The sequence below is a fragment of the Carassius carassius genome, chromosome 22 (genome assembly GCF_963082965.1).
Source record: "Carassius carassius chromosome 22, fCarCar2.1, whole genome shotgun sequence".
NCBI classification, from domain to species: domain Eukaryota; kingdom Metazoa; phylum Chordata; class Actinopteri; order Cypriniformes; family Cyprinidae; genus Carassius; species Carassius carassius.
In genome coordinates, this window is record NC_081776.1 from 25,792,448 (window position 1) to 25,808,246 (window position 15,799).

At 38.9% G+C, this 15,799-nt stretch overlaps 1 protein-coding gene across 1 annotated transcript in view; it reads left to right on the forward strand.

Annotated features, from left to right (window-relative positions):
* The window catches only part of LOC132099259 (NACHT, LRR and PYD domains-containing protein 3-like), a 117,930-nt gene that overhangs the window by 12,220 nt on the left and 89,911 nt on the right, over nt 1-15,799 (forward strand). Inside the window, exon 5 of the mRNA XM_059505696.1 lies at nt 12,454-12,627. Coding sequence (XP_059361679.1) covers nt 12,454-12,627 — 174 coding nt within the window. The remainder of the gene's footprint in view (nt 1-12,453; nt 12,628-15,799) is intronic.

Below are 15,799 nucleotides of genomic sequence, written 5' to 3' on the forward strand. Positions count from 1 at the left end.
CTGGTGTAATCCAAAAGGCGTTGTGAAAGCTGTCTTTTCTTTGGATAATGGAGACAATGGGATCTGCCAATATCCCTATGTTAAGTCAAATGTCGAATAAAAACAAGCCGTGCCTAGCCGATCAAGCAACTCGTCAACCCGTGGCATTGGATATGCGTCGAATTTCGACACAGCATTCACCTTGCGGTAATCCACACAGAACCGGACTGAGCAGGCTCGCCCAGTTACTATTGGATTCTTCTATTACTCCCATTTCAAGCATTGCGCCTAATTCAGCGTGAACTACCTTTTTCTTGTGCTCAGGTAAGCGATACGGCCAGCTGCGAACTACCACGCCTAGGCTCCGTCTCGATATGGTGCTGAATCAGGTTCGTACGGCCCGGTAGGGGTGAGAACACGTCGGCAAATTCTGCCTGTAATTTCGTTAGATCAGTGAGTTGGGACGCCGAGAGGTGATCTCCCCCTGGGGCCAGGGCGAGGGATTGTGGTTTGATATTCGCCTCTGGTCCGAGACCATCCTCTCCACTAATCACCGTTTCCAACATCATTGATTCCATCTCATTCCATTTTTTAGGAGGTTGAGGTGATAGATCTGATGTGCCCCGTTCCTATCGGACCATATTACCTCATAATCGAGATCTCCGACTTGTCGTGCGACCTCAAACGGTCCCTGCCACTTGACCATTAACTTAGAGCTCGATGTTGGGAGTAATACAAGTACTGTACTTTCTCTCCCGGTGCAAATTTGCGTAATCAAGTTCCCCTGTTATACAGCTGGCCTCAGTGGTCCTGGGCTTGTAACAAATTCTCCATTGATAGCCGCCCCAAAGTGTGGAGTTTTGTTCTCAAGTCCAGCACATACTGAATTTTGTTTTTGCCTTGAGATGGTCCCTCCTCCCAAGTTTCTCTCAGTACATACAGCACCCCTCAGGGCTGGTTTCCATGGAGAAGCTCAAAGAGGGAAAACCCTGTGGAGGCTTGTGGGACCTCCCGCACAGCGAATAACAAGGGCTCTAGCCACTTATCCCAATTCTTGGTGTCTTCTTGGACGAATTTACGGATCATTGATTTAAGTGTGCGATTAAATCGTTCGACCAGGCCGTCGCTCTGTGGGTGATAGACGCTAGTTCGAATCGATTTAATGCCCAATAATCCGTACAGTTCGCGTAGTGTACGTGACATGAATGCCGTGCCCTGATAGGTGAGGATTTCTTTCGGAACCCCCACCCGGGAGATTGGACGAAACAGGGCGTCCGCAGCACTCTTAGCGGAAATGTTGCGGAGGGCCACTGCTTCAGGATATCGTGTTGCAAAGTCAACTATGACTATGACTCTGGGACTCACGTAGTGCCCTTGGGTAGTGCCCGAGGAGGGCCGGGTGGATGAGACCTAGGGAGAGGGACAGGTCGAGAGAGAGACGGAGAGTGGAGAGAGGGAGAGAGAGACTGATGGTAGGGGTTCACCGACCCCTGGACAAGCCACCATGTGGTCCTCTGTGAGATGGATGGCTGAGTCCAGTGACGTGGGATGGTGGCACTGGACCCAATCGGCTGTTTTCTTCGGAAGCCGAGCAATGAATTGTTCCAACACAATGAGGTTGATGACGTGTTCCACGTCACTTCCCTCGGCCAGTAGCCACTTGCGGCAGGAGTCCCTGAGCTGCTGGGCCATTGCGAAGGGGCGACCGGATTCCCCCAAGTCCAGGGAACGGAACCGCTGTCGATGCTGCTCCGGGGTCTGGCCGACCCGCTGAATGATGGCCCTCTTCAGGTCGTCGAAGACCAGGAGGTTCTCTACCGGTAACTGTTGTGCGGCCACCTGAGACTCGCCTGAGAGCAGGGGGATCAGTCGAACTGGCCATTGGTTGCGGGGCCAGCTGCACGCTTCAGCTGATTTTTCAAACAGTTCCAGGAATACAGGAATACTTCAGGGTAATCTTGCGATCCCATCTTGTGAAGGGGCAAGTGAGCGGGGAACCTCCCGGTCGATCCAGCTCCGGAACCTCTCGCGGTCCTCCTGCTGGGCTTGAAGGATGGCGTGGAACCGCCGCTCCTGATCCGTTCTCAAGTCCAGCAAGGCCTGATGTTGCTCTTGATGTAGGGCCGCGAGGGATGAAATGACGTCCGCAAATGGCGTGGAGGACGAGCTCTGCATGGCGGTGGCACTCCTTCTTCCTTTCCCAGGTTTCGGCACCAGTGTAGTAAGTTCGTAGGAGGAAAGGAAGAGGACAAAGTGGTCAGCTGAACTGCTGACAAGTTTATTAAATAAAAATATTCTTTATAAATGCCAATGGTGACTTTTACTCTGACATCAATACACACTATCGCCAAACACTTCCGGGTAGCTCTTTCCGGTTCCAGTTCACGTCAGCAGTCCATCTCTCTCTCGACTGCTCCTGTTTCTCCTGCCATTTTATACTCTCTCCACGCCAATTACTGAAACCAGAAACAGGTGTTGATCGTTTCCGCTCAAACCACTCACTCATTGTTCGTCTCCTGATTCTCTCTCCCGCTGCAGACTTCGCTAAACCACGCCCCCCTGCCACAGTATGTATTTGCATACTGCTGTGCACCCTGTTCGTGTAGATAGGATACATCATCAGCGAGTTCACATATGAGTGAGAATGGCAGACAAACATCAACAACCTGACCTTCCTTCACAACAACCAACGTCAAGTACTATAAAGTTTGAGTTGAGTAAAGTAGGCTTTGGACGGCAATTTGGAGGGAGGGCGAGATGTATGCTTTAAGTGCTATCAGGCTAAAGTTAGCATTTTCCAGGACGTCCTACTGCACCTTTAATTGCTTTAATCCTACTTTTATTATACATTAATTCCATAAATAAGTGTTCATAAAATGTTTACAGAGACACTGATCAAACATTAACCCTCTGAAGTCCAAGGGGGTTTTGGGGGCCTGGAGAAGTTTTGACATGCCCTGACTTTAGTGCTTTATCATTTGCTTATAAATATATAAATGTAAGACACTGTATTCAGTACAAACTGGGCTGCAATAATATGTAAATAGCATGTATGTACATGATTGTGTTTTTGAGAAAACAACTTTTATGCTTGGTTAGTGGAAAACTACCATTTTGAAGTCACTGAAATAAGATCATAAAACACATACAGAACATTTGTTCACAAGACTGAAAACATGGACCTTGTAGCATAGAATTTTTGCTTCAAAATGATGTGAAAATCATCTTATTTACTTGTTCAGAGAAAACAATTCAATAGATTGATTTAAATTTTATAAGACACTTTTTGTTTCAAAAGGGCATATGCGAGTAGGCGAGATTGACCATGAATATTATTCTGATTTACACCTGAGAAGACAAAGGCCCACATGATGAGCTGCATAATGAGCCTTTCAGTCAGGTGTGTGACTGAGAAGGAAGAGTTACAACAAAGAATGTGAGGACAAAATAAATGTATATATTTTCATGTTTGTAGTTTATTTAGAATATATTTAATTATCCCCCAAAATAACTTGCAAGTGCTGTTAAACAGTTTATTAGGAACAATCAAAGCTGACTTTCAAAGCTGAATTATTAACATCAATACTCCGGTCACATGATCCTTTAGAAATCATTCTAATATTCTGATTTGCTACTAAAACATTTATTATTATTATTATTATTAATGTTGAAAAGAGGTGAGAATATTTTTTTCATTTTTTTTTGATGAATTGAAAGAACAGCATAGTTTGTAACATGATTATTGTATTTATCATCACATGTGTGCTAAATAACAGTTTCTATATATACTGACTCCAAGCTTTTGAATGGTATAGTGTATATTGTTACATTTGGAGTAAGACTGGAGTTAATCATGCTGAAAATTGAGCTTTGATCACACGAATTAATTTAATTTTAAAATATATTAAAATAGAAAGCAGTTATTTTAAAAAGTACAAATATTTCACAATATTACTGCTTTAGCAAATTGGCATTGACTGGTAGAATACCATGTTGTTGAAATATCATGTTGAAATATATAAATTAACATCACATACCTAGTATTTCCAAAAGTGTATATTGTTTATGTGCTCTCAAATAAGTTACACTTTTAACATTATTGTGATGGTTACTGATACTAGTAGAAATTTATAGGAGAAAAAAGAACACAATTACCACATAGCACATTTATTATCAGTGATATTTAAAGCTTACTTGATACATTTATATCTCAGAAAATCGCACATTCAAAATATTTACACCAGAGAATATATTCATGAACAAAAGCTTTAGTTACATTCATAAACACAAGCATGTTTTATATGTAGGCCTATACAATATATATAGTTATAAACACAATATGTATATTATATGGTTATATTCATGAACAGAGAATAGCCCATCACAGTAAAGTTTTGTCTAATCATTCTTACTGACATTAAAAAACAAATAAACAAACGAAAACATCCTGACATCTTGAAACTTTTAGATGATGTGAATAAAAATTCATAATTTTTCACTTGATTATAGATTTAGTTTGGAAAAAATTTAACTAGTAAAACATGAACATGTTATGCGAAAACTAATACAAGTAGATTAATAAAAAAAAGACTTACTCATGTTTATGATCTCTGCTAGATCAAGCTGCTTCATTCTTTTTTCTGAGGTAATCCAAAACTCAAACCCTGAGGTAATCCTCAGTGTGTCTTCTTGGGGTGAATTATGTCTTATTCCTCTCAGCATGAAGTGAACAGTAAAATTTTAAGAACAGTCTCGCTGCTTTTTTTTCTGTGGTATGGGCGTTTACACGCAGCAAGCTTCAAGTTGTCTATTATAATACCAAAAGCGCTCAGTGCATGGGCATATATATCAAGGGATATGTGAAATAGGGCTGTCACTTTTAGTTTAGTTTAATTCGAAAATCGATTGCACAATCGATCAGGCCAACCAAAAAAGTTTTCGAAAATGAAAATAGGGAATCGATTTTAAGCAAATATGTACACTATTAATTTTAAAATAATTAAACAATTAAAAAATATAGATGTAACAAAACTCACAAACAAGCAGAAAAAGAAAATAAAGAAATCCGAAAGTGCAGTATGCCTTCCGAGAGCTAGACAGAAAATACCAACAATTTTACGCTCCTATAAGACCCAGTGACGTCGAAAGCGACCTCTTATGCTGCGTTCACACTAAACGCGAACAGAGCGTCTGGCGCGAATGATTTCAGTGTTAGTCAATGTAAAGACGCGTTTACGCGCGTCCGGAGGTCTCGCGGCGCAGTAGACGAGTTATGAAAAGGACCATTGCAAGCTGACAGCGACCGCTTTTGTGGTGGAAAATTGGCAGTAATACCCCCACCTTGTGCAGCTGTACCTGAGTGTCCCTGGGACATCAGTGCGGTCGAAGCGCGTCTTCTCAACAGCTGGACATATAGTGAATAAAAAAGCCCTGCTCTGGACCCCGAAAATGTTGATCGACTTGTTTTCCTGTCCAATAAATTTGTAATGGCCTTATTTTGCGTCTTTTTGCGCATTACAATATGCCTGCCTAGTGTCGGTTACGTTCAATAAAAAAACACACATGGCCTGTTCTCAAGTCCATTTAAAGTTTCATTTTTTGAACAGTTTTTTGAAATGGATAGAATCATTATTTTAAATAATCTTGGAGATTTTTAAATTGCCTAAATCATAAATGCAGCCGGGTTGAAGCCTGCAGTTATGTTTTTCTTTTGTTATGGCAGCGGTCCCCTCTGCATATATATTTTTTCGAGAATGTTGCACTCCTGTTGTTGTTTGTTATTCTCCACGAAACTTCATGCCAATAAATAAAAAATATTGCTGACTTGTGTGTTTCCAGCGCTCTCTTTACGTTCGTCCATTATTTGACATTGAAAAAGGAAACCTTTTTTTTATTTTTTAGACATGGAAAATCTATTTTACAATCGATTCAATGGACACTTATGTCTTAAAAATCGAAAATGATTTTTTCACAAAAGTGACAGCCCTAATGTGAAAGATGGAACATCGCATTGTTTTCATATGGATTACTTTATCACAGAATATTTGTTTTCTGTAAGACTTGCGTAGTACTTAAAAGTAGACATGTCAAGCTTTCTATAGGTATATCTCTCATGTCTCTGAGTATTTGCTGAGTTACAGTTCATTTTAATGACTCATTTCTAAATGAAGATAACCGCAGACCAAGGCGGAAGACAGCGCACCGTTTGTTCTCTTTGTTTTGTAAATGTTTTTTTTTGTTATTATGTGTATACAAATAAAAGTAGACCCTTTACAGATTTGATTGATGTATTGCTATTATCTGTACAATCAAAACTGAAAGTGTAATTTAAGTTATTTTTTGTGTTATCAGGAGAAGATCCCACAAATGCGACAAGTTTGTCGTCTCCAGAGGGTTAACCCTCTGAGATCTAAGGGTAATTTTGGGACCTGGAGAAGTTTTGTCATGCCCTAAAATTTCTGCTTATTTCAGTTGCTTATAAACATCTAAATGGCAAAAGTCTAATATCACTGTATTCCGCACATACTGGGCCATAATAATATGTGCATGTATGTACATGATTGTGTTTTTGAGAAAAAAAATTTTATGCGTGGTTAGTGAAAAACTACAAATTGTAAATCACTTGAATAAGGCCATAAAACACTTACAGAACATTGGTTCCCAGGACTTTTGAGAACTTGAGCTTGTAGCCTATAATTTTTCTTTCTACATTATGTTAAAATCATCTTGTTCGCTCACTCACAGAAAACAATATATTGATTTATATTTTCTAAGACACTTTTTCTGTAGAAAGGGTCTATGTGAGAGGGCGTGAACTATCATGCATTATATTGTGATTTACACCTGAGAAGACAAAGACCCGCATAATGAGCTGCATAATGAGCTTTTCAGTCAGGTTTGTGACTGAGAGGAAAGAGTTACAAGAAAGAATCTGAGGACAAAATAAATGTATATAATTTTGTTTGTAGTTTATTTATAATACATTTAGTTATCCCACAAAATAATTTAATATGCACTTGCAAGTGCAGTTTATTATTTACAATCAAAGCTGACTTTCAAAGCTGAATTTTTTTAATCATTACTCCAGTCACACAATCCTTCAGAAATAATTTTAACAATCTGATTTTCTACAAAAAAATATATTATTATTATTTGTAGCCGCACTGGGTTGTACATAATAATTAACTCAAATGATATATAGGGAATTTGAATAATTAATCAGGAATATGATTAATATATAAATATCATATTACAGTTGCATTAAAATTATTGAAGATGAAAAATAGGTCAATTGTATATATTAATAACTCATCACAAGGCACTGTAATTTACTCATTAATATTTCAATATTCTATTCTTCATATCAATTATTGTGATATCTTTTACTAGAAATTAATGTAAATCAAACGTGGTTCGTCCAGCAAACGGCCGTAAGATTAACTTATTAACTCTCAGTAACGCTATCACTTCTTATAATTCCAGGACAAATAGTTTCTGGCCATGAAACCATTCTCCTGTCCTTATAAAATTTAGATTACTTAAAAGTAACAAATAAGCTTTGTAGCTAAGATCGACATTTCATTGACTTTGTAACATGAGCAACTTAGACAGACAATCTGGAGTATATGGAATTTAATAATTGAACTAATAATACATCAAACTACGATTTATACAGAGTAAATATGCGTACGACAATATAGACAGTAAACTTTGTACAAGACATAACGGAATCCAAATGAGGGAGAGGGAGAGAGAGAGAGAGAGAGAGCGAGAGAATGAGTGAGAGAGGATGAATGAGAGAATAGGCTTGATCACAGAATCACGCGCTCAGTTATGCAAACTCACAGACAGAAACCCTTGAAAGACAACAAGAATCAAATCATAGACAAACTTTAAGCAGCATTTAAATCTCCATAGAGAATGATACTTGCATGTGGTCTCTTTGTGATTGGGCATGTTCTTCCGTGTCTTCCGGGGCGAGCAGACTCGCGCAAAGTTTTAAAGAAGTGATTCAGAGTCCTTCTCCATTTGGTTCTCTTTGTGTATGCGAAAGACGAGCGTGCATGCAGCGTGCGTCGGTCTGGGCGTGTTCTCTCGTGTTTTCCGGGGCGAGCGGACTCGCGCGAAGTTTTGTAGGTTCAAAGAAAGCAATGTTTCAGATTTCGTCTTCCTCGTGTGGAGAGTCGAATAGGTGAATAAACTTAGTAATGAAAAGAAACGAAAACACAGAGATAAAAGCTCTCAAAGGAGCCATGAGAGTAAGAGTCAGAGTAAGATGTAAGAGAGAGCTAAGAGAGGAAGGAACTTCCTGGGTCAGTCCTTTATAGCTCGACTGGTTCACGCCTCTGTTCGCGTGAACAACCAATGAACGTCCGCGATCTGAAGCGGGAAAAAGTTCCTTTGTCTCTGGGGAAACACCCACTTCGAGTGAGTTATGGTACAGTCGAGTTCAGCAGTTTTATTCCAGCAAGTTGGTAATTCCAGAATAATACATTTTACTGTAGTTTCCTATTTATGAATGTTTGATTCAAAGCAAAACGGTTAAGTAGATACCAAACACGACAGATAAAAGTATACAGAACACAAAGTTACATTTCTATGTAGAACTACACACATTTAAAATTTGATTAACACATGATAAAATTGCAGATACTCCAATTTGATATGGGGAGACATCTAAGCACAAAAAGAGATACATTCAATACCTTTAAAAGGTACTTTTTTTCTTTCCTTATAAAAATCCCAGCGAGAGCTGGCTTCCCTGTTTCTCCCAGATGAGGTCGTAAAGTTTTTATGATTTGGGGAAAGGGAAGGGTTACCAACAGGGCTCTATTTATGAGGGAACATTAATGAGGATGAACATTTCCAAATCAGAAGTTACAAATCAGAAAATCATAACCATCGCACAACAGGCTAACACTGCAATGCCTATCAAATACATCTTAATAATGACATACATGCTGAGTGTAAGATAAAACATTTGTGGGTGTGTGTGTGTTTTAGGAATGTGGTCGTTTCTCCTTTGAGGCTGCTCACGTGACTTTGGAATGTCTCGTCCAGTGTCGGTAATAATTTAAATCCAGCCAGGCTGGCGCCAGGCCAGGCATTTAGCTTATAAAGAGTTGGGTTTATATGCTTGGATTCAAAATCTACAAACTTTGGGGTTTGCATAGTTTTAGATTCAACGAACCGTGATTCATTAGTTCAGAACCCATGAATCGATGACCTGCATATCCGCTACAAATTATTATTATTATTATTATTATTTATGTGGAAAAGAGCTGAGAATATTTTTTCAGGTTTTTTTTTTGGTAAATTGAAAGAACAGCATTGTTTGTTACATTTGTTACAGTTATATTATTTATATCAAGCTTTGTATGGTAAAGAGTATATTTTTATTAAAACTTCATAAATGTTTCACTTGATTATGCACTTAGTCAGGAATTATAGTTTGGAAAAAGTCTAACTAGTAAAATGTTTACACATTATGTGAAACCTAATACAAGTATATAAAAAAAAGACTTACTCATGTTTATGATCTCTGCTGAATAAAGCGCTTCATTCCTTTTTCCTGAGGAAATCTCAAACCTTGAGGTAATCCTCATCACATCTTTTTGGGGTGAATTATGTCTTAATGAAGGGAGACGTGAAAGACTGGACATCGCGTTGATTTCATATGGATTACTTTATCACAGAATATTTGTTCGGTAGCACTTGTTTAGTTTAAAAGTAGACATGTCAAGCTTTCTATAGATATATCTCTCATGTCTCTTCGTTGAGTATTCACTGAGTTACAGTTCATTTAATGATGCATTTCCAAATGAAGATCACCACAGACAAAGGCTGCAAACAGCGCACCTTGTTTGTTTTCGATTTTCCAGAACTTCATCACGTCTCAACAGATCTTCCAGAGCTTCATCATACAACAACAGACCATCCAGAGCCTCGTCACATCTCAGCTGAACTTCCAGAGCCTCGTCACATCCTGTCTGTTGCACCCAGCAATGTTCTCTCAGCCTGTTGTGTTGCTGTCAAGGAGACTGTTGATCATCTCCAGAGGTGGCGGCGACTGCTCCCGAGTTAAGCCCACTGCGGGCCCCTGTTCCCGAGTTAAGCCCACGGCGGGCCCCTGTTCTCCATGTTAGGCCCAGGAAGGGCTCCTGTTCCCCATGTTAGGCCCAGGAAGGACTCCTGTTATCCATGTTAGGCCCAGGAAGGGCTCCAGTTCCCCATGTTAGGCCCAGGAAGGGCTCCAGCTCTGCCAGCTCTGGCCCGGTCCCCGGCCACTCCACTTCCACATGGACCTGGCCTTCCATCCCTCCCCCTGTTCCGCCTCTGCTCCACTGCCCTCCTAGATTGTTTAGAGTATGTCACGATCATTAGCCCCAACTTCAGTAGAGGGCACTCCACTCAGGACTCACTCAGGACCCATTTCCAAATCCAATTCCCATAATCCCATGCTTAGAGCTAATCACCACCAGGTGTTCCCCATTACCGATCCCCTATATATACTGTGTTTGGACTCTCAATTAGGACGAGGTCTTGTTCTAGCCCAGTCTGTCAATTCCGAGCGTTTCTCCTTGTGTTTGTTCCTCCCGTGTCTGACTTTGGATTGTTTATACTGCCTGTGATTCTCTGCCACCCGCCCCGACCTCTGCCTGGTATTGTTGCTGTTTCTGGATATCCCTTGACACACCTGATGCTGTTCCTGATTTCTGCCTGTCTGACCATTCTTTAATAAACTACTGCATATGGATCCGAACGTCTCTGACTCCGTGATACAGGGCTTTACTTTTTAACAACCAGATTTGATAATGCTCAAAAATATTAAAAGTTATAAACACTGAAGTGCCTTGAAAAATTTTTTACCACACTGAATTTTTTTTTATTTGATATAAAAATACATGAAATCAGTCCTGGAACAATCTAGAAGAAGTAATGGGATGAAAGTCACATGTCTCATCGTTTCTATTTCAAATCTGAAGATACCATGAAAAATGAGATTCCTGCCAATATTTTTCTGTGACTATGTCTAGTCCCCCACCCCCCACATATAAGAACTGTATTTAAGGCTTCTACAAACTATTTTAGTCATTAAACATGCCACTGCATAGTTTTTTCAATTATAAAACACTAGGCAGAAACTTAGACATCATATAAGTGATTTATTTGAGCACAAGAAAAATACAATAAGAATAATTTAAGTAAGAAAAATAAGAAAAATAAAAAAGATTTAACTTTGTATGCCAAGAACAGAACATCCTGAGATTGCTAGTTCTTGAGAGTATGGTACCAACCTCTCATTGCATGGCACAGCGCAGAGCGCACCTACTCCACACTGACTGCTGCTGTACTATATCTGCCGGCTGTCCTTAGAGAGTGCGTGGTTATCAAAAACTCTCCTATTGACACTATGACCATGTTCTCCCCTGCCACCCACATCCCCGTTGGGCAGAGGGTCAAAATGATAATTTGTTTTTGTGCTTCGTGCACACTACACTGCAAAGATGTCTGGGGGGAAGCGCAAATATTTAACGACCGACCATCTTTTCCAAAAGGCAAATATTCCCCTTCAGAGGCAGAATCAGCGAATAACATTTGCAACTCAACCTTATGGTAGAAGTTTTTATTAGCCATTTGGCAATTTTTCTCACAAATCACACCATTTACTCGCACGGTATGAACTGAACTGCTTTTGCATCAATGACATGATAGCTGACATGCTCTGCTATTTCCTCAAACACTTTGAATAGGAACATGACGTAATGTTGGCCTAGAATCGAAGTACTACATGTCTGTTATGTAGTGGTACAGAATAAAAATGAGATATTACACCATAATAGGAACTACAGTCTATTTTATTAAGTATGACGTCTTGTCGCAATTTTGTGACTTTGGCACTTAGAAGGTTAATTACAGTGACAATGATGAACTCACTATTTGTACATAGTCTATTAATGTATTAACTTAAGTTTATTAACTAATGAATCAAGTATTAACTAAACTACTAATGAACTACAATAGTTTAAAATGAATTATAAGTGCTATGTTATTGTATAATTATTATAAAATGTTACCAATAAAGTCTTATTGCACTGTATTTAGCACAAACATGCACTGCAGATTATAAACTATATAAAATCATACATTCACATTAATATAGATGTTTGTTTTGTTCTTTACACAGGCTATGTGGATGTAATCTCACTGCTTCATCCTGTGAGAATTTGTCTTCAGTTCTACAATCCTCAAATTCCCATTTAAATGTGCTGTACCTGAATAACAATGACCTGCGGGATTCAGGAGTGAAGTTGCTTTCTGAAGGATTGAAGAGTCCATACTCTAAGCTGAAGATATTGAGGTTTGAATTTGAAATACTTAAAAAAAAAACGATGCAAAATAATTCATTACTAAAAAAAAAATCACACTGTTAAGATTTATCTTTTATGTAATTACTGTGTTCTTCTTGTTTAGATTTTCCATCTGTAGCCTCACTGCTCAGTCTTGTGAGAGTTTGTCATTAGCTCTACAATGCTCACACTCTGTCCTGAGAGAGCTGGACCTGAGTAACAATGACCTGCAGGATTCTGGAGTGAAGTTTCTTTCTGATGGACTGAAGAGTCCAAATTGTCAGCTGGAGATACTGAGGTAAATGGTTTATCATAAAATAATTAACACATGCTACCATTTAGGCTGTTTAATTTTGTCAACAAATGTTGCATATGCTCTCAATGGAATTCCAGAAATAGAGACAAAAACAAAATTTTCAGGCATTTTTTTTTCATATTTATGCAGATGTTTGTAGATGTGGATTGTAAGATTGAAATGGCCTGAAACAATTACCGTATTTTCTGGACTATAAATCGCACTTTTTTCATAGTTTGGCTGGTCCTGCGACTTATAGTCAGGTGCGACTTATTTATCAAAATTAATTTGACATGAACCAAGAGAAATGAACCAATAGAAAACATTACCGTCTACCGCCGCGCGAGGGCGCACTATGCTGCTCAGTTCTCCTGTGGTCTACACTGAAGACATAGAGCGCCCTCTGGTGGCTGTAGACGGTAATGTTTTCTCTTGGTTCTAAATAAATGCGACTTATATTCCAGTGCAACATATATGTTTTTTTCCTCTTCATGATGTATTTTTGGACTGATGCGACTTATACTCAGGTGCGACTTATAGTACGAAAAATACGGTACTAAACAAACTACAAAATTGCTGCATTTCTAAATATAGTTTCTCACTGAACAAGCTAGCAGCACTATCTAGCAGCCGTGTGCAGACCCCTTAGCATCTTAGCTAGGGCCCAAAATTAACCCTTTTGCACAAGAGTTTATAATATTCTGAGCCCCCAGCGTGTCTTTTTCAGCTCTCAGTGATATGTGTCGGGTCTATAATAGCTATAATAGCAGCAACATACACAAATGTTTACAGAACAAGCGGGAACCAGTATGCCTGTAGCTTTCTCTATTTCAGATTTATCACGTAATAGAAAGTCTAAGGCCTTTTCAAGCCGAAGGTCAAACTCATCTAATCTGCGGCCTATTATGCATCAAACTAAGATTGATATAAAGACACAAAGCACTGCCATCAAGTTAGCATTTTTAAACATTCACTCACTAAAAAATAATTCATTTCTAATCAATGACTTCATAACCACATAAAAATCTAGATTTTATGTTTCTAAACGAAACATGGCTAGAAGACAGCTGTTGTGCAACAGTACTCAATGAAGCAGCCCCTCCTAACTTTACTTTCATGAGTGTCTACAGGACTGTTAGGAGTGTAGCTGCACTATTTAAAGATGTCTATCAATGCAAGCAAGTGTCATTTGGTCAGTACTTGTCTTTTGAATATCTAGGGATTGTGCTGAAAAGTGCTCCAAGCATTCTGTGTATCATTATTTACAGGCCTCCAAAATACTCTCCAGTCTTTGTTGAAGAGGTCACAGAAATGTTATCAATGATTTCCTCAGAGTTTGACTGTTTTGCTATTGCAGGGGATTTTAATATTCACATAGATAATGCAGAAAACAAAACTACAAAAGAAATGATAATGGTTCTAAACACATTTGACCTGTTTCAGCATGTGCATGGACCCACACACAAAGGTGGACACACTCTAGATTTAATCATCAGTAGGGGTCTAAACATTTCATTCATTATTATTAATGATGTTGCCCTATCGGATCACATCTGTATTCTCTTTGATATATTGATCTCTGCTACCACTGAATCTAGATCTGTCTCTGTCAGATGGAGATGCATTAACGAGAACACTAGTGTGCTGTTTATGGAGGCTATATCTTTAACACCAAGCATTTCTGCAGACTCTGTTGACATTTCCCTTGATTCCTTTAACTCAAAAGTTAAGAATGTTATTGATGATATTGCTTCAATAATAGTCAGTAAGAAAACATACAGACAGAAATCAGTTAGGAGAAGATCAACAGCAGTTCAAACTATGAAAAGACAATGCAGAAAAGCTGAGCGGATGTGGCGGAAGACGAAACTTGAAATTCACTATAGCATCTATAAAGACAGCCTTCATGCTTTTAATGTGAAACTAGCCACAGCTAGACAGAATTTCTTCTCAAACCTTATAAACAGTAACTTAAGCAACACACATACTCTTTTTGCCACTGTTGAGAGACTGACAAACCCCCCAAGTCAGATTCCCAGTGAAATGATCTCAGACAGCAAATGCAATGAGTTTGTTTCCTTCTTTTCTGAGAAGATCATCAATGTCAGGAAGGCGATTTGCACATCCTCAAGCAATGCAGAGGTCAGACAGATTTGGCCCCAATATTAAAAAGATACTATGTCTATTTTTGAAGCAATATATAGCAAATTTTTTTAAAAAATAGTGCTATCAACCTGCTATCTTGACACACTTCCCACATCTTTTCAAAAGTGTGCTTAACTGTTTAGAAGCAGATGTTTTAGAAGTGGTGAATGCCTCACTTCTTTCTGGGACATTTCCAAACTCCCTGAAAATTGCAGTTGTTAAGTCCCTCCTGAAAAAGAGCAATCTTGATAACAGCATTTTGAGCAATTATAGACCAATATCTAATCTTCCTTTTATAGGCAAAATTATAGAAAATGAAAAGTTTTTAATCAGCTGAACAAATACTTAAACTCAAATGGATACCTGGACAACTTTCAATCTGGTTTCCGACTGCATCACAGCACAGAGACAGCACTCATTAAGATAATAAATGATATTCGCTTAAATTCTGACTCTGCCAAAATATCAGTGCTGATATTGCTAGATCTCAGTGCTGCGTTTGACACTGTCAATCATAACATACTACTAGAGAGACTGGAATACTGGGTCGGGCTTTCTGGGACAGTACTCAAATGGTTCAGGTCATACTTAGAAGACAGAGGCTATTATGTGAGTATAGGAGAGCATACGTCTAAGTGGACGTCCATGACATACGGAGACCCACAAGGCTCAATTCTTACATCGCTCCTGTTTAGCCTGTATATGCTCCCACTAAGTCAAATAATGAGAAAGAACCAAAATGCCTATCACAGCTATGCTGATGATACAAAGATTTACCTAGCCTTATCTCCAAATGACTATAGCCTGAAGTTATTGCATTTGGAAACAAAGATGAAGTTTTCAAGGTGAATGCATACCTTGACTCATGGTGTCAAACAACTAAAAATCAAGTCAGGAATCTTGGTGTGATTCTGGAGACAGACCTTAATTTCAGTAGTCATGTCAAAGCAGTAACTAAATCAGCATACTATCATCTAAAAAACATTTTTAAAGAATTAAGAGGTTTTGTTTCCAGTCAAGACTTGAGAAA